Source organism: Suillus fuscotomentosus (assembly GCF_016647785.1).
Source record: "Suillus fuscotomentosus strain FC203 chromosome Unknown F5891scaffold_19, whole genome shotgun sequence".
NCBI classification, from domain to species: domain Eukaryota; kingdom Fungi; phylum Basidiomycota; class Agaricomycetes; order Boletales; family Suillaceae; genus Suillus; species Suillus fuscotomentosus.
The window spans coordinates 718470-741382 of NW_024539531.1; the positions used below are offsets into that span (position 1 = coordinate 718470).

At 46.1% G+C, this 22913-nt stretch overlaps 3 protein-coding genes across 3 annotated transcripts; 1 reads left to right on the forward strand and 2 right to left on the reverse strand.

Moving 5' to 3' along the window:
* Positions 1 to 8850: 8850 nt before the first annotated feature.
* Positions 8851 to 9286, reverse strand: F5891DRAFT_979166 (uncharacterized protein; the record flags this gene model as incomplete). The annotated part of the gene is made up of 3 exons (XM_041376846.1): positions 8851 to 8937; positions 8970 to 9096; positions 9171 to 9286. 3 exons carry the CDS (start codon positions 9284 to 9286, stop codon positions 8851 to 8853), a joined length of 330 nt encoding a protein of 109 aa, XP_041227634.1.
* A 938-nt stretch (positions 9287 to 10224) lies between these two features.
* Positions 10225 to 13222, reverse strand: F5891DRAFT_979167 (uncharacterized protein; the record flags this gene model as incomplete). The annotated part of the gene is made up of 14 exons (XM_041376847.1): positions 10225 to 10431; positions 10512 to 10583; positions 10676 to 10774; positions 10944 to 10974; positions 11170 to 11229; positions 11387 to 11403; positions 11493 to 11590; positions 11646 to 11686; positions 11950 to 12100; positions 12147 to 12411; positions 12460 to 12505; positions 12611 to 12731; positions 12788 to 13049; positions 13103 to 13222. 14 exons carry the CDS (start codon positions 13220 to 13222, stop codon positions 10225 to 10227), a joined length of 1590 nt encoding a protein of 529 aa, XP_041227635.1.
* Positions 13223 to 19694: 6472 nt separating this feature from the next.
* Positions 19695 to 21885, forward strand: F5891DRAFT_979168 (uncharacterized protein; the record flags this gene model as incomplete). The annotated part of the gene is made up of 12 exons (XM_041376848.1): positions 19695 to 19757; positions 19813 to 19821; positions 19872 to 19952; positions 20006 to 20122; positions 20173 to 20256; positions 20310 to 20781; positions 20879 to 20914; positions 20969 to 21030; positions 21076 to 21228; positions 21448 to 21474; positions 21538 to 21708; positions 21760 to 21885. 12 exons carry the CDS (start codon positions 19695 to 19697, stop codon positions 21883 to 21885), a joined length of 1401 nt encoding a protein of 466 aa, XP_041227636.1.
* Between the last annotated feature and the right edge of the window lie 1028 nt (positions 21886 to 22913).

Sequence of the window (22913 nt, forward strand, 5' to 3'; positions counted from 1 at the left end):
ACTGCGCCACCCTGTTGCTGATCATCCTCTCCTCCATCACCGTCAGCTCACCTCAATCTCCGAGTTTGCTGATAGAAGCATATGTTTGAGTCTTCGCGGTTTTCTGTTTCCTCAATTTCAACAATTAAGTTGTGCAGAATGAAGCACGAATGGATCCACATGTTCGCGTAGTCGAGGTCATTCTGGCTTTGGATTGGGATGCGAAGCTCCCGCAGTGATTGGAACCAGCCCTTGATAGAGCCGAAGAAGTGCTCTGAATGAACGCGGACCTAGACACTGGGTGAGGACGACGAAAGTATATTAGTACTGATGCTCACTGTTGACAGGTTATAATTGAATGTCCTTTGCTCGGCCGTCAAAGACCCTCCCGCTGGCCATTTGTATGGCGGCACACACCAAATTCGCGCAGCATACGCCGAGTCCGCCCACAACCACTCTCCCGCACCAAAAAACGACTCGGGATGCCGGGAGACCCTCGTTCGTGCAAATACGTTTGAGTCGTGAAGACTCCCGGGTACGCCAATGACGTAGTCAACGATACGCAGATTATGAGGGAATATGACGACCTTTTGGATTGTAAGTCGCTGCGCTGCACACTGAGCCGATAGTAGATACTTACCTGGGCTGTTAGAGAGTAGTCAGAGTTCTTGTCAAAGAACCCTTCGCCGTGCCAACCGGGCTTCTCGTGTAGAGGGGACGGAGTCCCATCTACACAAAGGAAACCGCCGCGCCACTCATGACATGTCTTCTGCTCCACGTACACTTTTGCCCGCTCTCGCTCAATCTGGTCCTCACGATCGAGCGGATCAAAATGTATGGCGCGATCATGCAGTTGCAAGATCGCGATCATGACTCGCTTGTAGCAGTTGTAGATGGTCCCTACGGACACTCCAGCCCAATCGGATATGTCTTCGGTAGTCGCAGCATTGCCATAATGGCCGACACCATTGAGAAAGATCGCGAGCTGGACGGCGACAGGAAGTTGTGGATTATTCGAGTTATTATGGAAAATGGGGTGGGCTTGGATTAACGTTGTGAGTTTGTTGAATACCTCTGCATCAATGTGAAGCTTGCGGCGAAACTTTTCAGGTGAGAGCAGCGCCCATTCTTGCAGCAGGTGTAACTGCGGTGCGCGAGTCAGAGATGGACGCACGTCAAGTACCCGACACTTCTCCACTTCATCATGCAGTGCCCCGATCACATCAATAAAGTGCGTAAACACTTGATCACACATGTCCGGGATATCGAGTGATAGGACATCAGAATATGCTGTTGAAAGCGAGGTTACTAGAGAGCTGATGGACAATGTGGATATGACAGATGACGTCGGGGACTCCGGCCATGTTGGCGATGCAGTCCGTATGCTGACATCTGACCCACTATCACCATCCGATCCCTTATCAGAGCTATTGTCAGAGCCCTCCTCAAGGAGCTGATCCACCATAAATTCAATCAACTCCATGTATCGCGCAATTGTAAGGTCATTTGTCGTTTGCTTCAGACTACGAAGTAGTTTTTTGCGATCCGATTCTCGAGGCATCTTCCGATGTCGTTGCAGAACGTTATCAATATGATGGTCATGGTAAGGTACGATGATGATGGGCGGTGGTAAGATATGAGCTTGATTTGTCATCGTCGGAGTTCTAATTATCGGCAAGTCACAAATTTCTTACCTCTTGAAATTTCTACGATTTTAACTTTGAGGACCGCTAATGGGTCCTGATATTCCAGGATCGAGATGTCCTCTCCACCTCATCCTTTAAGCTTTAGCTTTGGGCCTCAACCTATTCTAAAAAGGCTCTTGAGAGTTGGTCATGGTGTCAGCCGCGACATGCGCGGCAGCGCTGTGAGTCACATGGTAAGTTGTGACCGTGATATTTATTATACATGCAAGACTTTGGGTCGGATGGGTCGGATGTTCGGATGGGCCGGATATTCCAGGATCGAGATGTCCTCGAAGCTTGAAGCTTGCAGAATATTTCGATCCTGGAATATCCGGCCCATCCGAACATCCGACCTATGGCTGACTTAGCATCACGTGTAGTTCCCACGTACCTGATATGACAGCGACGTGTAAATGATAACCAAAATAGGTAAGCACGCTCGTGTGCTCACTGCATGCATTGCCGAAACCTTGGTGCTCGCTGTTGCACACAGCGAGCTCAATTATTTTACCTTTTTCACACTTTTTTTCCATAATTCTTTCACTGTACCATTTAATGTCATGAAACATTAGTGGTACTCAAAATAAATTTTGAAACTCTTGAAAACTCACTAAACTGCGTTCAACTCCCTTCAACTCCGCTTAAAGTTTGAAAGAACTTGCGCAAGTCCGAGAGAAATGTGCTCGGCACATGTCGGCATGTAGTCGGACTTTAAAACGACACTTGTGATTTTCAAAGTGTGCTATGTACATAGGGGAAAGTGGTAGAGTAGCGGTGTCATGCATGGTATGTGATTCATACCATGTCAGATATATATAGAGAGTGATAAGGAAGATATGAGAGACTGTCTAGCCCTCTGTCACTAAGTTACCTCTCTATTTTTCCTTTATTTCATTGTCTTGTATTTTATTTCTCACTTTACAGGTTTATTTTACCTTGTATTTGTATCAAGCATGTGACCTTCTGTTTATTTCTCATTGTTTATTTTTATTTGGCTTCTTTCAGCCACCAAGTTTTGTATCTCTATTTATTTCTGACTGTTTATTTTTATTTGGCTTCTTTCAGCCACCAGCTTTTATTTGTCATCACATCATGTGACTGGGAAATATTCTGGTTTGTAACATTATTTAAGCTGACTCAACATGTTTAGTCATGATTGGCCATGCTTTGTAACAACATTTAACATGACTCAACATGTTTAGTCATGGTTTGTCATGGTTTGTAATTTCTTTGTAAGATTACACTGTATTTGTAATGTACTTAGTAATAAGCTGATTCATCACCTGGTTTGTAAGCCACATTCTTACCAATCCATCTGATTAATCATGCTTAGTAAGGGGGTTCCCAAAAGGTATAAAAGGACTCCATTTTCACCCATGAAATACAATCCTCCCACTTGACTCTTATCTCAAACCGTGTGAGACCACTAAGACTTAAAGTGCAGGCCAATATAAGTGCCTTGAGGTAATCTAAGATATCATTATCTACTCTAAGTTATATACTACCTTACAGGGGTTGACTATATAATTTCGTTATCGTTATCCTACTCTAGGTTATATACTACCTTACAGGGGTTGACTATATAACCATTGAACAGCTCTCATTCTAAGCTTTATGTGTATACAAAAGACTCTCTCTTTTAATGGAAAGTGAGACCATATCTAAAGACAAAAAAGTTGAAACAGACTTTCATAGGTTGAAACACGACCTACTAGGCTGAAACAAACCTAACAAATTTATCCAGAACACAGAACTTTCCACAACACTTCGTATAAGACTACACAAGAAGAGGGCAACAAACTAAATCCTCCCAAGAACTCACCACATTACCTCCCACGAAGTAGAAAAGTCGGAGACCGTGGACTTAAGGACTGGCAAGAAGTCTTCACCGTGTATAACTGTGTTGTCATTATACACAACTTTCATATAAGACCCTTAAGTAACAAGACAGCGGTCCAACATAATTGTATTTCAAATGAAAGCATTAATAAAATTGTAAAAAAAAACAAGGCCCGTGGGAATGAAATCAGCTGTAGGTAGGGAGCGCGGTGTCTTCTTAGATAGATGATCTATAGATAAACACCTATAAAAACGAATATCTCCACGGTCAGCGATTCAGACAAATACCAATGGCTGATAACGTGGTCGTTCATGGGTGGCTGTTTACACTTCCCAAGCTATGTCAGACCACAGTACTTCTGTAAGGTCAGCAACAATGCAGTCAATCCAACAAAAATGAAACTGAAATGAAATCACTCCAACGGTATGGCAGTGATTGAAAGACAAAAGAAAACTAGTCAACCCAACGGTATGGTGATGACAAAAAGAAACAAAGAAAAAAAAGACACCTCTTCAAACCTTCCTTCAACAACAATGCCTTGTAACAATCGTATCTCGAAAGAGTTGTGTGGAATTACAGCAATCAACCCCCTCAGCACAAACAGGTAGAATCAAAGGTCAAGACTAATCAATGCTCAGTAGAACTCTTAGCTCACTGTTGAACCTGCTGCCAAGGAACTCACGATGAGTATTAAACAGAATCAGGAACGGACGTCCTTGGTTTCAGTACCAAGTCCCCTATTCAACAACTAAAGTCTAGCAGACAAGGAAGATCCTGGCTCAGTATCACTACTCAGATGAGTGAGGTCAAGCGTTACTGTCAATCCCTAAAGTCTCCCCACTAAACTATTCGGAGTCTAGATGGACGAAAGAGACAACACAAAAGCTTCTGAAAATATGAATGAAAGCTTAGCACTGAAACTTGAAAGAGAAGAAAGAGAGAGGATCACAGAGAGAGAGAAGAGAGAGAAAGAGAGAAAGAACGAAAAAAAAAGAGAAAAACAAAAGAGTGACAGAAAAGAAAGACAAAGAAAGAAAGAATGAAAGAATGAAAGAATGAAAGAATGAAAGAAAAGAAAGAGAAAAAGAGACAGAAGAAAACTAGAAAATCAAAGAAGAAAAATCAAAAAAAAAAAAAAGTTCTGTCGGTCGTTGAGCACAGTGAGCTCAAGGTCTTGGTCGTCGTTGGTGGTGATGAGCTAAGGGTGTTGCTGAATGCTGATGCTGATGAGCTTAGGGGCTTGCTGGTTACTGAAAGTTGCTGGCTGACTACTGGTTACAATGACTTTGCTGAAGGTACTTGACAGCCCTGGTCACTGTTGTTGACAATGATCACACTTCACACACAATTTTATTCTGAAAGTGGGGCTTAAAAGCTCTCTTCTTTGGGCAAAAATTTGGGTCTTATATACAAAAAAAGGGTGGCTGTGCTACGTTTTTCCCGCCATCTATGAGGGGTGGGCTTAGTCAGCGGTACCAAAAATCATTTTGCAGGGGTTGCTTATGTTGCACCAAATGAGACCATAATTAGTCAGCATTAGTCAGCATGCTTGGGCTGAGTGTTCTGTCATCACTTGATTTGGATCAAAAGTCACCTGACTTAAGATCATGTGATTTAGCATCATGTGACTGAAGGGTCATGTGACAGGCTGATTGTGCACTGCAAGAGAAATATTCATGATCATTGGTGTTCCGTTCTGATGTCACTTTGTTGAATGAGAAAATGACGCGAGGCATGTATTTAGGGTTTTGAGGAAGTTTTCCCAGGGTAACCCATGCGAGAACTATTTTTCACAGTCACCTGACATGTGTGGGATTCAGCCTGAGTCATTGTTGAGGATGACTAAGCAAAATTCATCGCAGAATTAAATATACAAAAATATTCAGCCTGTCTGAGTTCCATTGAAAAGATGAAATGACATATTTGTCTGAGCTGCATTCTGGCTTTAGAATAGAGGGAAATGGTTTCGTAGTGATTTCTAGGGTATTAGGCTCATGGGAGAGCATTAGTCATCCATGCACCGAACCAGTTTGGTGCAGGTCAGCGGGAGGGACCAAATAAGTGCCAAGCGGAGGAGGGGGGGATGAAAAGTGTCGGGAGGAAGATCTGCATGCCTCTGCGAAGATGCAAGATCAAGTGGAGGGTGGACATCCTTCTGGATGTTGTAGTCGACGGCCATCTTCGAGCTGCTTTCCAGCAAAGGTGAGACATTGCTGGTCAGTTGGGATGCCCTGCTTGTCCTGGATCTTTGCCTTCACGTTGTTGATGGTGTCTGATGACTCCATCTCCAATGTGAGGGTGCCTCCGTGGAGACAGATAAGGAGGCAGAAGGTGGACAGGCTGTTTGCCAGTAAGGGCGAGGCGCCGCTGGTCAGGTGGGATGCATGTGGAATCTGGATTATAATAGATTTCCTATAAAATAAAAGTAAATGTTAGTTAACTACACACAAAAATGACTTACATTGGGTGGATGGCACCCGAAAATTTGATGGTGGCCTTCTCGGCGCTGACCTGCACCAAACCGGTTCGGTGCATGGACGACCAATACTCTCTCATGAGTCATATACCCTGAAATACCACTATGAAACCCTTTTCCCTTTTTATCTGAAGTTGGACTGAGGCTAAGGGAATATTTTTTGCTTTTCTTTTTATTTTTTCAAGTTTATATGCCAGCAGCCTGAATATTTTAGTACATTTAATTCTGCGATGAGTTTTGCTTAGTCAGCCATGGTGATGACCCAGACAAAATCCCACACATGTCAGGTGACTGTGAAAAATATTTCCCACATATGTTGTCCTGGAAAAACATTAGTAAACCCCTAAATACTAGGCTCGCGTCATTCTCACCCTTCAAACAAAGCAAAGCAAAGACAGCCACGCACAGGATTCATATCAGGTGACACTTCTTACTCTCCTTCTGGATTTGTCATCAGGGGTTGGACAGGTCACATGACTTAGCAAATACCCAATGACTCACTATGACTCACTCTAGATACTTACTATGACTCACTATGACTCACTATGACTCACCTTGCACATATGACTCATTATGACTCTTGATGACTCTTGAATACACTAGTAGCACAGCCACATTTATTGTGTATATAATGACCTCAGTTTTTGAAATAAAAAAAGCAGATACCAGCAGGTAGTAGGGTGTTTCTCAGCCCAACTAACACTAAGTTGTGAAGTAAGGTGTGATAAGTGTCAGTACCAGTGTCAAGAACTGTTTCAAGACTGAGAGGAACACTCTCAAGAGACAGTAATACTGCAAGCTCATCATACTGAACGACCCGCTGTGAGCTCACTGTGTGCAACAACCAGCAAGCAAGGTACAGCCACACTTTTATTCTGATTTCTATTATTCTTTTTCTTTTCTTTTACTTTCACTGACCTTTGGTGTTCTTTGTGCAAAAAATACTGATCCAAAATATTCATGTTGTCTCTACGTCCACCTAAGACTCAGAAGTAGCATAGTGGGGAGACTTTAGGAATTGATAGTGAAGCTTGACCTCACTCATCTGAGTAGTGATACTGAGCCAAGATATTCTGTGCCTGCTAGGCTTTAGCCGTTGAAGAGGGGACTTGGTAGTAAACCCAAGGACGTCCGTTCCTGAGTCTGTTTGAATACTCAAAGAAGAGTTCCTTGACAGCAGGTTCAATATTGAGCTAAGAGTTCTACAATAAAGCATTTGACTAGTCTTGACCTTTGATTCTACCTGTTTTGTGCTGAGGGAGTTTATCATTGTAATTCCGCACCATTTCTTTTGGAGTATAGTTGGCACGAGGCACTGTTGTTGAAAGGGAACTTGAGGAAGAAACCCATATATTCTTTTGGTCATCGCCATACTGTCGGGCTGACCATTGTTTGTTTGTTTTCCTGTCAAGTCCAAAGATTGGATTGACCATCGTATTACTGATCTTGCAGAAGTATCCTTAGCTGAACATACTTTGGGTAGTATACAACTAGCCACCCACGAACGACCACGTTATCAGTCATTGGTATTTGTCTGAATCGCTGACCGTGGAGATATTTGTTTTATAGGTGTTTATCTATAGATCATCTATCTAAGAAGACAGCGCTGTGGATGGGCATCGAGGTTCGAGGGTGAGGTCGACAACGACAACGACAACAGCATGCTCAGTGCAAGACAAAACATCCGAGAAGCCATTGTAAAAAGTTGTGGAAAGCATATTACACATTGGCCGGATAAGGTTCATCAAGCCTTATTTGCAGAGAATGTGACAACTAGCCATGTCACTGGATTTTCACCATTCTACCTATTGCATGGAGTGCATCCAATCTTACCATTTGACCTAGTCGAAGCAACATTTATGGTTGATGGTTTTCATGCCAATATGGATCCAGTTGACTTCTTATCCATCAGGAAATCGGCCATGAGGTGATTTTAATAGATATTTCTGGCAAAATGAAATCAATTATCGACATATTATATCCAAATACATAGTATTATCTAAACACCAGCATAATGATGCTGAATGACAAGCGATTGCAAGAAACCTCTAATATTGATGAAGTCATGTATATCTCACAAATATGATATTTTGTAGATAAACTATTGAAGGGATTCCAGCATCACTCCACAAAAACGGTCATCTGCTGCATTGGGTTCACCTTGCGATGGTTGTTTGCAAAGCTACATAATATTTTTGTAATATTGATGAAGTCACGCAAATATGATATTTTGTAGATAAACTATTGAAGGGATTCCAGCATCGCTCCACAAAAACGGTCACCTGCTGCATTGGGTTCACCTTGCGATGGTTGTTTGCAAAGCTACATAATATTTTTGTAATATTGATACAAAATAGTCATTGCTGGCAGTTGTGACACGTCCAGGGTAATGTCTTGTAAATTCATCACAGCCCTCCGGGCAACCTTCTTAACTATATAAGTCTCGCAGGGCCACATCCGTGGCACTGGGGCCCGCTACCTTATTATATAAACAGTTCTCGGTCTTACATTCATGCGAATTTATGGGTAAGTATGCGTCTGTCCTCTTTGTTAGTTTCCTGTCGGTTGTCTATCACTACTTTTTCAGACTACGAGACTTGACATAGTTCATCACTGGATTCTCAAGGCCCGCAATATTTTACTCGAAACTGTCAGATGATGTTGAAACCGATTCCACGACAGTTTTGTACGTTTCGTGTTGAAGGATGTCTTTATGAAAATTATGGAAGACGACCTGCGTAATAGTGTGGATCAAATGCAAGGCAAGCGTACCGTGGCTCACTCAGATGTAGTGGATATTCGGGGAGGCTCGGGATAAGTGACAGCGACGCTCTCCAAACGAAAGCATTCGATTTTCGCACAAGTGAATTCTAAAAAGCTTTAGAGGTGCGAGCTAGATCGAGGAGGTCAAGCGGTTCCAGGAATCCGACAATTTGTTGCGATAGGTAATGTTTGAGCTGCATATATATGCGCAGGGAGTAAAACTTACATCGAAAAGAACATCCAAGCTGATGATGGGTAAGAGGGAGAGCCCTCCCTTCCTGACTCTCGACGTAACTGGTTTAGTGTCCTGAACTTCTACTGGTAGGGATTCTGAGCCTTGGGCATCTTCATGTCTGGGTCTCTTCATTAAGTCTGTGACAAAAAGAACATCAGCAAAGTATAAATGTAGTCAGCAGCGCCAACTCACGCAAGTGAAGTCACTTGGGAGACGTCATTGAAAAGGGTGTCACAGAGCCGTGGACCGCCGGGGGACAGGGCATCCTTGGAATAGTACTCAGCGTACTCCGCTGGGTAACTATACATTGCTGATCAAGGATAAGAACGGTCTTCTAAAGAAAACTATAGAAGGGAGACAAAACGCGCCTGTATGAAGCTTGTGGGCATAATACCTCCTTGATATACTTGCTTGCCATCATTATCCCCCCTGGTAATCATTGTGATACTCGAGCTCCGATAAAGACGTGGTATCGACCGGCGGCAAAATAGGCGGTGCAGGAGTAAGGGAAGGAAATCGTACAAGGCGGCAAGGGTAGCCATACTGCGAGAGACGGTGACCAATGGTAGGGATGATGAAAACCCTGAATGATGTGACGATCCGGAAGCACTGGTGGACTCATGACAGGTGCGACAGATTGTTGAGCGACGAAGCTGGAGATGGCGTGGGGACAGGTGTGAGTTCTTGAGGTTGTGGGAGCACGGGTACTGTAGATCGCTTAAGCATGCATTGCCTGTCAGACTGGACACCAGGCTTCGTCGAAGTATCCATGAGTGGTTGAAAGGAAGTGCGGGGAAGGCGTAAGGGCCTGGGCTCGACCTAAGCCGGCGGAGGAGAGTTAACGGCATGGCGAGGCGGTGTGCCAGCAATGGACGCCGATTGAGTGTCATCGTGATCATAATGACTAAGATGGTCGACATGGGTAGTAAGCATCTGCGTTTGATTTATCGACTGAGCGTGGTAACTGTCGAGTACTATCATCATATTGTGGCCAGTATGAATCTGATCGAACAGATACGTGTGACTCTCAGTAGCTTTGACCACTAGAGTAAGGATGATAAGTATCACCACGAACAGGAGGATACACTGGCAACTTCTGGTGAGAGTAATCTCGTGCAGGACGGGTACAATAATATGGAAACCTTGGACTTGGGGCCACCAACCTATATACGATGATGAGAGGAAATATTAAGTGACGTGCAAATGGACAAACATTTCGTATTGGCCGGATCGATCAATCAATCGATCAATTCCGGGAGTCTGATGCGGCTCGAACATTCGGTTTGCCATGTATCTCTGCGAAGTTTTTCCCATAGAGAATCCTCGATCTTTTCAAGACGACTTCCACCGGGAACCGGAACCCCAGAAGTGTGGTTCCATAGAATGAGACCGGTCGAAACGATCTTGGGATGGACTGCGGCTGTTGTAGCATTCTAGTCTTCATGTATTTGGCCTGTAAAGGTTCGGATGAATATCACTACACCTGAATTCTGGCTAAATGAGGGTGGTCAAGAAGCATTGCATAGTGCTCACCTTTAGGCCTTCATTCAAGTCAATAGTGGCGGTCGGTTCAAACGCAAGGCACACGCAATGTGCAAAAGGACACTGGTAGAATCAAAGATCGTGTTCGTGTTTTTGCTCCCTACTCGGTTCTGTAAGCTAATGGTAAGTTGTTGTTATTGGATTGCACCACTTACACAGTAGGCCAATGCGTTGAAGATGAATTGCCCGACAAAAGTCAGTCGATGGCCCAGGTAGCGGTTTTGACAGGTGGCGAACAGGTACGGACAGGAGCCCTACAAGGACCAAAATTTGATGAGACGCTGAACGGGAACTAAATCAATAAATCATCAAATGCCAAGCTCGTCCACACACTATAACAATAAGGGTGTCAATCCGACTGTACCAAAGTCGCAGGTGCTATCTAGCCCACCGGAAGTCAATGGTGTGTTGAATCCTACTCACTTCGAGATCGTTCAGCTGAAGAGCAGAAGGCCTTTACCGCATAAGGTTGAACATCAGAGCCACCATAAAACATTCTGATGAATGCTCAGGTCACATTGGCAGCTGAAGGAGACCACCACCCTAAGCTTCCAGTCGTGCATCGAAGTGCCGAGAGCACTAGAAGGTTATTTCAGTGCAAGGAATACTTCCAAGGCAAAATCCTTTGCAAGCTTAGTGGGGTGTCCACCATACGATGTGTCTATAATCGGGGAGCTTTGCAAGGAAATCTATGTGTTCCTCCGGAATTCTATGCAGTTGAAATGAATCATCACGAACTAACAAAGATAGTACGAACCGGGGAGCAGGTCAAGTTACTAGGCCAATCTGATATGGGAACATCTCACAGAACTCTACTCGGAGCATGTAGTCATCAAATTCATCCCAGAGCGCAATGATGAACTTACATGCATCCAACTAGCACCTAGTGGGCCAAGGTAGATAAGACGATTCGAAATTTTTGCCAATCTTCCCACACACTGATCAGTGATGAGTCAATCATTGCATACGCACGCGAATGAATTCTTGATCATATACTGCAGCTGGTAGCTTTCTACTAGAATGGTCACCTGCTACCTCATCTTTTCGTTTAAAAATGCCATATGCCGGATCTAGTGATTTACATTGTACAATTGGAATCACGCAGCCTCCACATGCGTTGCTCACCTGCCTCCAAGGAACACAAGCACATTCTCCAACGTATACTCCTTGACACGAACATATGAGAGTGAGGAACACCATGGAAGTAGTGGCAGGCAAGACAGGTTTTAACCAATTAACCAAACAAGAACCAGATAGCATTTGTGAGTACAGGATTTCGTGGGAATGCATAAACCTACACACTTATATATGAGGACAATAAAGAGAATAATTTACGGAGGTCAGGGCTAAGGCAGCTTGCGCAAGGGCCAAAAAAATACAGTCCCATGCAAAAAAATATGCAGATGTCAGTGGGAAATTCCAGTGTCACTTAATGTCGAGGTCTTCGCAGTCTTCGTAATCTTCGTAATCTTCATAGTCTCCACAGCTTTCCTCTGTGCCGTCTTCGATGTCCTCGTTGTAGTAGTGCATTTCCTTACACAGAGGTCGCAGAATGTTTGGATTTGAAGATGTTGATGAACCTGCAGTATTATTAGCAAGGAAGGGAGCATGATCAGTCGTACTCACTGGTATTAGAGAGGTTGTACCCATGCAAATTATCAATGGCCATCGTATATAACGCTATCTCGGCGTGGGCACGGCGTCTCTTGGCCTGCAAGATGAGCAAATATAGCCCAAGGTTGCGCAGATAGGCATTGCTACGTCTGGTAGCCAGGGATGTCACCATCAGCTCCGCCTGCATAGTCAGTTCCTGCTTGAATGACTGGTAAAAGGCTTCTTGGACGTCAGCGGTGACCCATGTACTCGACAGGGGCAATGAGGGGCCAATACACTGTGAACAGTCAGTGAGAGTAACTAAGCCAACTGTCAGAGTACTGACATTCAAATTGACAGATGTTGATCTTCCTTCCTGCGAGGTGGAATCACTGCGTACTGAAGAGATAGAGCGGTGTAGAGGTGATAATGCCTCCATCAAAGAAGTTGCAGTTGGGACGAGGCGGGCATCGTTCTTCATCAGCCAAATTTCACACCTCCCTCGTGCTGCTATTGAGCAGGCCAATGGCGTGCAAGGTAGAGGTGCATAGTCTGTAGGAGCAACCGTCTGCCTTGAGGGAGGCCTGATGGCATGCTTGGATCGAGCTCCCAGGCGTGCTATATAGTAAGAGGGTTCAGACTACACATCCGCACTCAGACAAAAAGAGGCTCACACAACCAGTGTTGCTCTAAGACTTCGATAGCCTGGGTGTACAAAGACACTTCCATCTGGCATCGTTTCCTCCTCTCTTCTAAAAGAATTCGTTCTACGGCTGCATGTTTTCCGCTATTCTCGTTAGTACATACGCTCTGATGCCTTCGCAACATTTCCTCTTGTTTCGCCTCTATGCTGCGCTCCCCAATTATTTCCCAAAGATCGCCAGGATAAACTCGTTCTTTGAGCAAGAACGAAAGAACGTATAGTTCAGTCTGGAGCTACATGAAAATATTTAGTAAAGATCAGGGTTACCAAAAAAAAAACCACTGACCTTCTGATTTGCTATGAGTCCTATGTAGGCATCCAGGAATTCACTGCCTAGTATGTTCGAAAGTGGAAAAATGCTCGCCCAAGCAGTTGAGTGATCGAATAATTCTGCTGAAAGACACATCTTGTATGGGTGCGACTATTTTATGTAGTGGCGAGCGGGCTTGACTGTGGGAGTACTATTTATGTGTAAGCGGTAGTTTAATCGTTGATTCCAAGCAATCGCGGAGCTGACCATGAGAAGAGGTACTTTGCAATTGACAGAGTCGACACGACATCTCATATTCCTTTTAGGGATGGCCACCAAACAAGCGGTGGCCATCAAAAAACAGACGATGGCCATCAAATGGCCATCAAATGTCAAATGGTCATCAAATCAGCCTTCTTCCGTCCACAACCTCCAAGTCATGCAAGTAGGTTGCGCCATTCTATTTTCACAGGAATTCCAGCATGTCAGTGACATCGACGTTGAGGATTACTAATCGTCACTGCCGAGTTCAAGCGCTCAAGTCGGAAAGGTGGTTGTTGGCACGCACGAACGCGAATACTAGATAGGCCTGGGGCTGATTGCTGCATGTTGGTGACTTTGCTGTCTGTGCTGTTCAATAGTGTCTCGCATGTCATCCAAATAGATCGTTACTACACATTCCAGACTGCATAGGGGAAAATGGTATATTAACAGCTGAAACCTTGCAAGGATTCACATATGATTAGTGGAGAATGCGGAAATGTTTAAGCTAACACCTCGCACGATGGGCCGTGCGCACTGCGCGCCGTGGCTGTGGGATGGCAGCGAGATTTCATCAGAATTTGCTGATTCCCACCTCCATCAACAAGTATCATATCAATATTAATCTAGGCTATGCTGACTGTACTAATACTAAGCAATAATGATCCTCCTGTGAGTCAACCTTCTCGCTTTTTCATACCTTCCGAACAGATGTGGCGCCTCATTGCTGGCCTCACCCCGACTCGTTTGCATTCCTTGCAGCGGCTAAACAAAATCTGGAACTCCGTGGTAGTAATACCATTGCCAGCAGAGGAATCGAGTCTGTTCAGCAATTCGCTTTGCTCTTTGTAAGTCCACTCTAGTTGAATAGGCAAGGCTTGCCGTTCTTTATCCATGAGTTCAAATCCAGTGCTGCAGTGAAGGAAGGAGGGACGCTCATACCTCTTCGAGGATAGCGGAAGGTGGCTATAGTTGGTAGCCTGAAGTATGTGTCGATTTTCACTAGGCGATGTTCACTCTTAAGTATGTGATCATCTTGAGCGTGAAGAATGCTAAGAATGCTAACCTCGGTATCCGCATTCATCAGATGCGCATCTTGCGGTCCAGTCAAACTTCTCGGTGCTCTTATTCCACCAAGAGTACACTGCGCACTCTACGTACACCCTCCTTCCACTACCATCGGTGCATAGGCAGCATGGGTATCTCAATCCATATCCTTCGTGGTGGATCTCTAGGTTGAAAGGGGGGATCCTCTTTCCATCACCGTCGACAGGCCTGCGTTTTCGTGGAGCAGTGTCATGGGTCAAAATTTGCACAGAATTCGGGTGCGTCTCACCACCACCATTCAATCATGGATCTTGAGGTGCTGTCGTAGTGTAGTAGGGCAGAGCGGCAGGTCATAGCCTCCGCAATCAATTTGGCTAACCTTTGAGCGGTTTCATGACAATCAGGTGGGGCAGTGATGGTAGACGAAGGTGAAGACGGGGCTTCCATTATATGGTCCGGTGCAGCGAATACACGGTATCTACTCTGCTTTTATGAGACCGCGACATGTATTAACATTACAGTCTCCCTAGCCTCTCCTGCCACATAAAATGTCCCTGCCCGCCACCTTCACTCTGCTGCCAAAAGTTCTAGCCTGTGGGAATCCGGGGATGTGATGGCCGTTCGGTAATCGGGCTGGCCATCACAAGTGCCCACCATATTATGTTATGCTGCCGAAGTCGTCAGTCCTTCCACCTATCCTTCAAAATTGGACTGAACCGTATTCCTACACCTTCAGCTCCCCCTCATGGATTGGGCAGGTTCATCACCGACTCCAACCCCCTTCAGATGTGCCTGCACTCGCGAGTTCACGCAGGAGAGTGCCTACACAAAACATCAGGGCTCTTGCACCAAGGGCAAGAAACGATTGTTCTCTGCCTTATCCAAAGCGAAGCATCTTTTGGGCTCCGCAAAGCGGTCACGAGTGAACCACAGCCTCGATAAACATTTTACTGGCCCTAGCACAGCTCCGTCGAACGCGCATGCCCACCTTCCGAAGAACTCTTTCCCGTCTGCTGATCTGGAACATGCAGGACCTTCATTGCAAGAAAACGCACCCGCATCAGTATCAAATGCCGATCTCGGCGCCTTACCTATGGAGATAGACGCAGAACAGGGCTTATCACTGGCGCAGCGGAGGAGCCGACGCATTGGCGTCTCATTGCCGCTCCGTTATAGGCAATATGAGGATGTGCTTCCCCAAGCTCCTCCAAGTGTTCCCTCTGGTTATGCTGCTCTAGCACCAGAGCTTGACGCACATGCCAATACAATGGACTCGTCTACTAGCACTCGTGCGTCTTCGCGAGCTCCCCCTTTCCGTACTGCTAGAAATGTATTCGGGCTGGTATGCCAGTTCTTTTCATCCACCCCCCCTTCTCACGACCCAGAAGAATCGGTCACACTCCAAGATATCAGTTCCGTTCCGGCCGTGGCCTCAACTGAGTCAGATGCTCTCGCAGAGCCTCAAGACATTTCATTCTCCCCCTACCCCAATCGATCCTCTTTTGAGCTGGGTCACTGGTACTGGCATGGAGGCGCGCAGAAGTCCCAGCACAGCTTCAAGGAACTTATTGACATCGTCGGCGATCCGGATTTTAATCCTGACGATATCCGGAGCACGCCATGGGGCAGAATTAACTCACAGCTAGGTGCGACTGTTTACGACAACAAGGGGGAAGAATGGGAGGATGTGGATGCCAGTTGGCACAAAACGCAAGTCAGCATCGAAGTACCTTTTTCTCGAACTGCAGCTCAGCCAGGCCCTCGACCTTACGTCGCGGCCAAATTTCACCATCGGTCTCTCACCTCCGTCATTCGAGAAAAGCTCGCAAATGCTCAGGATGACGAGCTTTTCCACTACGAACCTTACCAGCTGCGATGGAGCGCTCCTCATCTTCCCCGCGAGGTCGACATTCAAGGCGAGCTGTATACCTCACCGGCCTTTATGGACGCCCACCGTGATCTCCTTGAGTCTCCTGGGGAGCCAGGGTGCGATTTACCCCGCGTGATCGTCGCACTGATGTTTTGGTCAGATGCCACGCAACTGACATCATTCGGTAATGCGAAGCTGTGGCCAGTGTACATGTACTTTGGAAATGAATCCAAATACCGTCGTTGTAGGCCATCCTGCAATTTAGGGAACCATGTCGCATATTTTCAAAAGGTACAATGTCCCCCCTGAATTGATATCCTTCTCGCATTCAAGCTTACACATTGGCAGCTTCCGGACACATTTAAGGATTTTGTGGGGACTTACACCAACGGCAAGGGGATTGGCCGTGAATGCACAACGCATTGCCAGCGTGAACTGTTTCAAGCTCAGTGGAAGATTTTACTCGACGAGGAGTTTTTTAGAGGCATATGAGCACGGGATGGTAATTCTCTGCTGTGACGGAGTCAAACACAGGTTTTACCCACGAGTTTTTACCTACTCTGCGGATTACCCTGAAAAGTGAGTCGTGATCATTATCCGTAAGGCATCTAAGCTGACCAAACCAGGGTCCTTGTTGCAACCATTCGGCAGTTGGGAGGCTGTCCTTGCCCTCGCTGTCTCATACCAACCGCGCGGCTTCAGAATCTGGGGATGAGCCGTGATCGGCAACAACGTTCAACGCTGGCGCGGTCCAACGTCTCGAGGAGTCAGCCCGTTGCCACTGCATGCAACCTTATCTACGAAAAAAATCTCGGTGTTGACAGTACGGCAGTCGAAGCACTTCTCAAACCTGATTCGTGGGTGCCGAACTCAGTAAGCATAATCGTCAGTCTCATTTGTCGGCTGAACTAATACTTGATTAGAATGTGCTGTCGGATAATCTTAGTCCATTTGGATTCAATGTGTTTGCAGCGCTTGTCGTCGATCTCCTACACGAGTTTGAGCTGGGAATATGGCGCATGCTTCTAATTCATTTACTGAGAATTCTGACAGCATTGAACAGTGACTTAGTGCATGAGCTTGATAGGAGGTGCTGAATGTATTTCTGATAACGCCTGGGGTACTCATTTCCATATCTGACAGGTACAGGCAGGTCCCCCCATTTGGTCCTGCAACCATTAGGCGATTCTCTGCCAACACCTCCGACATGTCGAACATGGCAGCACGCAACTTCGAAGATCTTCTACAGGTACACCTTTTAATTGTCATATGTTCGTGCGCTAACTTTGTACAAGTGTTCTATTCCAGTTTTTGAAGGCCTCCTCCCCGATGCTCACAACAAAATTCTCCTCGATCTCCTTTTCATTATGGCGCATTGGCATGGACTCGCCAAACTGCGAATGCATTCTGACCTTACCTTGGAGATTCTCGACCAGCAAACCACCGACCTCGGTGAAAAATTCCGACACTTCAAATTGAAGGTATGCACTGCATACTACACACAGGAGCTCAACCGTGAGGTCGACGCGAGATCTCGTCGGCAGGCAAAGGACGTTGCTAGATGCACGGAGAGCAGCATGGCGAATGAAAAGGGGACAGGGGCTAATGCTAAAGGGAAACAGAAGGAGGATCCACGTTTACCAAGGCAACCGAGGAGGAAGAAGTCACTAAATATTCAGACATACAAATTTCATGCGTTGGGCGATTATGTTGCTTCCATTCGTCGCTTCGGCACCACAGACTCATACAGCACAGAACCAGTAAGTCGTGATTTGCTCCCTGTCCGCTCCCCGGCTCAGTTGCTATCAGGGAGAGTTAGAGCACCGAACGCCGAAAGGCAGATACTGTCGAACTGATCGCAGAAACTTTATATGCCAACTGACTCAGATAGAACGCCGTCAAATGCGCTTGCGCCGTATCAAACAACGGAGGCAATACAGGTCCCTCGTGCGCAGGTCGACGAAACTGCAATTGACCCTCAGTTGCACCATCATATTGGACGAAGTGAGAAGAGTTTCGACGAGTTAGGGCATTATCTCCGCAGACATGCGGGAGATCCTGCCATAAAGGTATGACTTTCAGGGGCTTGATCATAATCGTTCTAACGTAAATCACCGAACTTCCTTCCGCGATTGAAGGATCGTATCCTGGACCGCATAGGGTCTCCTGGAATTTCTATGGAGAACTCTGCACATCCTGACCAAGAAAAAAGTTCAATTCTCTTCAAGCACAATAGACTATACCACCACAACCTCGTTAGGTTTAATTATACGACGTACGACGTACGAAGGGCTCAAGACGTGATAAATCCCAGGACCCCCCATCACAACATTATGCTACTCCAGCACGCTGAGGGGCATGATGACAAATATCATTATGCGCGGGTTCTTGGTATCCATCATATTAATGTAGTTCGCTCAGGGAACGTGTACGAGTCCCGCCGAATAGACTTCCTGTTTGTTCGGTGGTATGAAGTCATACAAAGCCATGCATGGGAAACGTGTGCTTTGGGAAGGGTTCGTTTCCTGCCTTTGATGGATCCAAACACATTCGGCTTCGTGGATCCAGGAGCGGTCCTGAGGGCATGCCATATAATTCCGGCATTCTCTCGAGGCCGGCGCAACCTGAACTGTGGTATTTCTTCCCTTTCAGGAGATGAACACGACTGGCTAGAATACTACGTCAACAGGCGAGCAGTCTTATCCATGCGAGTCATATCTACCAAATCCTCATAACTCCACCAGTTTTGCTGATCATGACACACTCATGAGATTCCATTATGGCCTTGGGGTAGGCCACATGTACTCACACAGGGTAGGGACCTTGGACGGTCATAGCTCGGCACGGCAACCTGCCACTCAGACAGCCGCCCATATGGAAGATGAGGATTTTGAGGGCGAAGAAAACTTCGCGGAAAGCGCCCATCCAAGCGACGATGAACAGGATGAGGGCGATGAAGAAGGCCATTACCTTGGTGTTGAAGAATTGAATTTCTTTGAACAAGGAAGGAATGCAAGCACGGAGTCTCTCGTGGAGGCGTTAGACGATATGTTCATGGGCCATGCTTTCGATTACGAAAATTAATTCTTACATTACAGCAATAGAACCCATGTAATCTGATGGGCACGATTCAACAAGTTCAAGATGGCCAATGACTACGATGGCTAACACATAATATTCCCGGAAGGTATTAATGGCCATCGATTGTATCAAGATCGCCAGCAATCATTGGTGGCCATCAATCACAGATTGGCAGCCAGCTGTTACAAACGGCCACCAACTAGCGGTGACGAGAAGTAATGGCCACTACTGATCAGTACCCCATTATACCAACTCTAACTTCTGACCGCTGCTAATGTCTGGCAGGCTTTTTTATTTTACGACCGGCCCTTATTAACCTCTTTAGTTGCCATCAATTCCCTCCTCACCCACCCCACACCGGTCATCACGATGTCTCCAGTATGGTTATACGTACCAGCTATCGGCGAAATTCTTCAGCTCTTTCAGCTCGCCGTAAGTATAGGACTTTGTACAGTGGATTCGCTGATGCGACGACCTTCTCCTTTAGCACGAAGAGGTTTGTCGACATTCATCACCTGTCGTTTCATTTTACCTTTTTACTCTCAGCATCCGTTCATCGCTCTTACTACGGGATCGTATGTCATTGTGGGGTATCTAGCTCATCACCTCCAAGTATCACCTATTTACGTGAGTTTTCCTTCTCGAATGCAAAGGCTTAGTCTCACTGCATTTGTTTGTAGTGCGAAAGGTCCTTCCAAGAGGCCCGGCCTTGGACTGGTCGGCTCACACAACTTGGGTGGCTGATTATTCCTGGAGAGAGGGATACTACCCACCTTCATGAGTTATTCACAGCAACGGTGAGATGTTTGCCGTATTGAACATTTCGTCTTTGAAACGACAGATCTAGTCAACCGGCGGCGCTCATATCAGCGCGATAACCCCTACATACTGTAGGGCCGACGCCAGAGGTGTCCCAATGCCTACTTGGCTTGTGAGTGTTGTACTCAGACCTCGTGCACATCCCTCATTGTGGTACATCTATAGCTCCAAGAGCTGTTGAACGCATCAGTTGAATTCTTCTATGCTCCGTTTCCGGATGGGTATCCACCTCCCGCTCCCACCCCAGCACAACAACTCACATATGAGGCGCTGCCTTTCACTCATTCAAGTGTTCTCGATAATACGCTCTCGGATGTCTTCCTGACTCCCGCTTCTTTTGAACTCACACCCACGGAACTTCAAGAGCTCGATTGTGGCTATAACTACTGGGGGTTGTCCACTATTGCCTCTCTCAATGGTATTGACGATTCAGCCGGGCCCCTTTTGGATGAAATGGGTGAGGATTTCACCGAGGAGCTGGCTCTCCAAGTTTTCCATTCCGACCTACAATGGAGAAAGTCTAGGAGTGGCATATGGACAACCTTGAACAGAAAGCAACGAGACGCCCTCACCCGCGCAATGAAGAGGTCACCTTGGTGGCGGGTCGTGATGCTCACTAGGGCCCTGTTTGTCGCAGGTTTGTGGGTAGGAGAGCACCAAGCTCCGTTTAGGGTTTCTCAGACAGGAAGTACGACATCTGGTGACCAATAGCTTTCTCACCGCGCTTCACCTAGTTCACAAGACTTATGAGGAGATTCTGGAAGAACTAGGTCAGTGCTTTGCATCATAGATCCCACCAGCCGCTATCTTACCAGTTTTATCAGTGAACATCAAATTCGCCAACGGAGAAACCATTGCTGCAGGGTGGCCGGTGTTCCGTGTCAATGTACGCCTTCTCTTTCCTTCGCTTTCTCCTTATTGACGTGAGCAGCTAGCTAAGGCCTTCGATAATTCAAAAGCAGAACTAAGGAAGGTGGTCAAAGGTGCAATGTCACCATACACCAGATTCGTTGCCTCTTGGAATGAGATGATCACGAGGATCACTCACTTTGTGCTTCTTTTCAACTCAGGCAAAAGGGATGATGTACGGGACTCAAGACCGTAGTTACCACACTAGCTCAAAACTTTTCGTTTTTCAGGTGTATCGGGCGATTTCCGAGCTCATCAATGAACAAGTTTTCTTGGAGCTTGTTTGGGCATCGCTCTTTCACCCAATCAGCAAGTTAGCAGATGGACAACATAAGGGCGGCTAGCAGATCTCTTTCCAGAAGAAGTCTTTTCAAACTCCAACTGTCTGGCCCAGAAACCGGTGTGTAATCTGATGACATTGGTAAGTTTGTATTCGCTTCGTGTTTTCTCTTCAAAATAACAGACTGCCGCGCTGATATTTCAGCTCTATCACTCGATGGTTATCATCTTGAAAGAGAAACACACAGGACAGATCGACTACCATGAACCAGAAGACATGAACGAGATTCTCATGTCAGCTCTTGAAGACATGTACTGCCTATCCGCATTTGTTTCCGATATTCACGGAGGCAGTGAAGGCTCTCCCTTTCATAAAGTGCGTCCTTCTTGGTGTGCTGTTTGAGCATACTCATCATGCTCTATCCAGGGCGAGCAATGTCCTTCCCATCGCCCCCAAGACAGGTCTTCCGAGAACCATGACGGAAAGGAATGGGAGCAAGAGATTCAGGAATATGACGGATGTCGTGCCCATCGAAATCCAGCCAATCGGTAATCCGTGCAGTGAAGTTCCAAACAGTGGTGGCTTTAGTTCCACCAAATCTCTGAGATTTGTCTGGGATGTACCCGTTTCATACTTCACGACTCATCCAGCCGCTATACACGTGTAGTAGGTTTTACTAATCGGATGTCTGCTGGTCCTTTCTCGGTTCTTAACCTTGTACTACAAATACGATGTGTTATCGCTACCAATTTCCATGAATCTATGTTTGGCATGTCGTAACGCAGAGAGATGTCTGAGTAAACCTTTAATATTTTAATGAAACGGAGCATAAAAGAATTCAACTGATGCGTTCAACAGCTCTTGGAGCTATAGATGTACCACAATGAGGGAATGCGCATGAGGTCTGAGTACAATATTCACAAGCCAAGTACTGCATAAAGTTGGCTGGTGGCAGATTCAAAGAAACAAAATTGTTTATGTATATTTGTCTTCGTTGATCTGCCCATTGAGTCCAGCAGCCTCATGCTGCCACACTCAAGCCACTGTAACAGAGCCGCACCTATACTCCGCAGTGCAGATGCATTGGCGCTATATTTTACTCCTTGTCTGGTACGCCTATCCTGTTTATACCCACCATTTGTGGTTGAACGCGATCTGTGAGTTCTTCATTGTGTTCTGAGATTGCAAGTCTGACACCTAATGTCATCCCAATAGTATCATATTTATCTTCTTTCTTGATGTAAAACACTTTCATTACCCTGGCGGAATATGTCTGAGCAATGACTTTGAGTGAGAAGTTGAACATGTCGTGGATTTTGACTGACAGTATTCAAGCTCTCTGCAAAGGAGGCTCAAACCGCGTTCCAAGCTCTCTGCAAAGGAGGCTCAAATCGCGTTCCAGGCTCTCTGCAAAGGAGGCTCAAATCGCGTTCCAGGCTCTCTGCAAAGGAGGCTCAAATCGCGTTCCAGGCTCTCTGCAAAGGAGGCTCAAACCGCGTCTCAGGCTCTCCGCAGAGGAGGTTCAAACCGCGTCCCAAGCTCTCTGCAAAGGAGGCTCAAACCGCGTTCCAAGCTCTCTG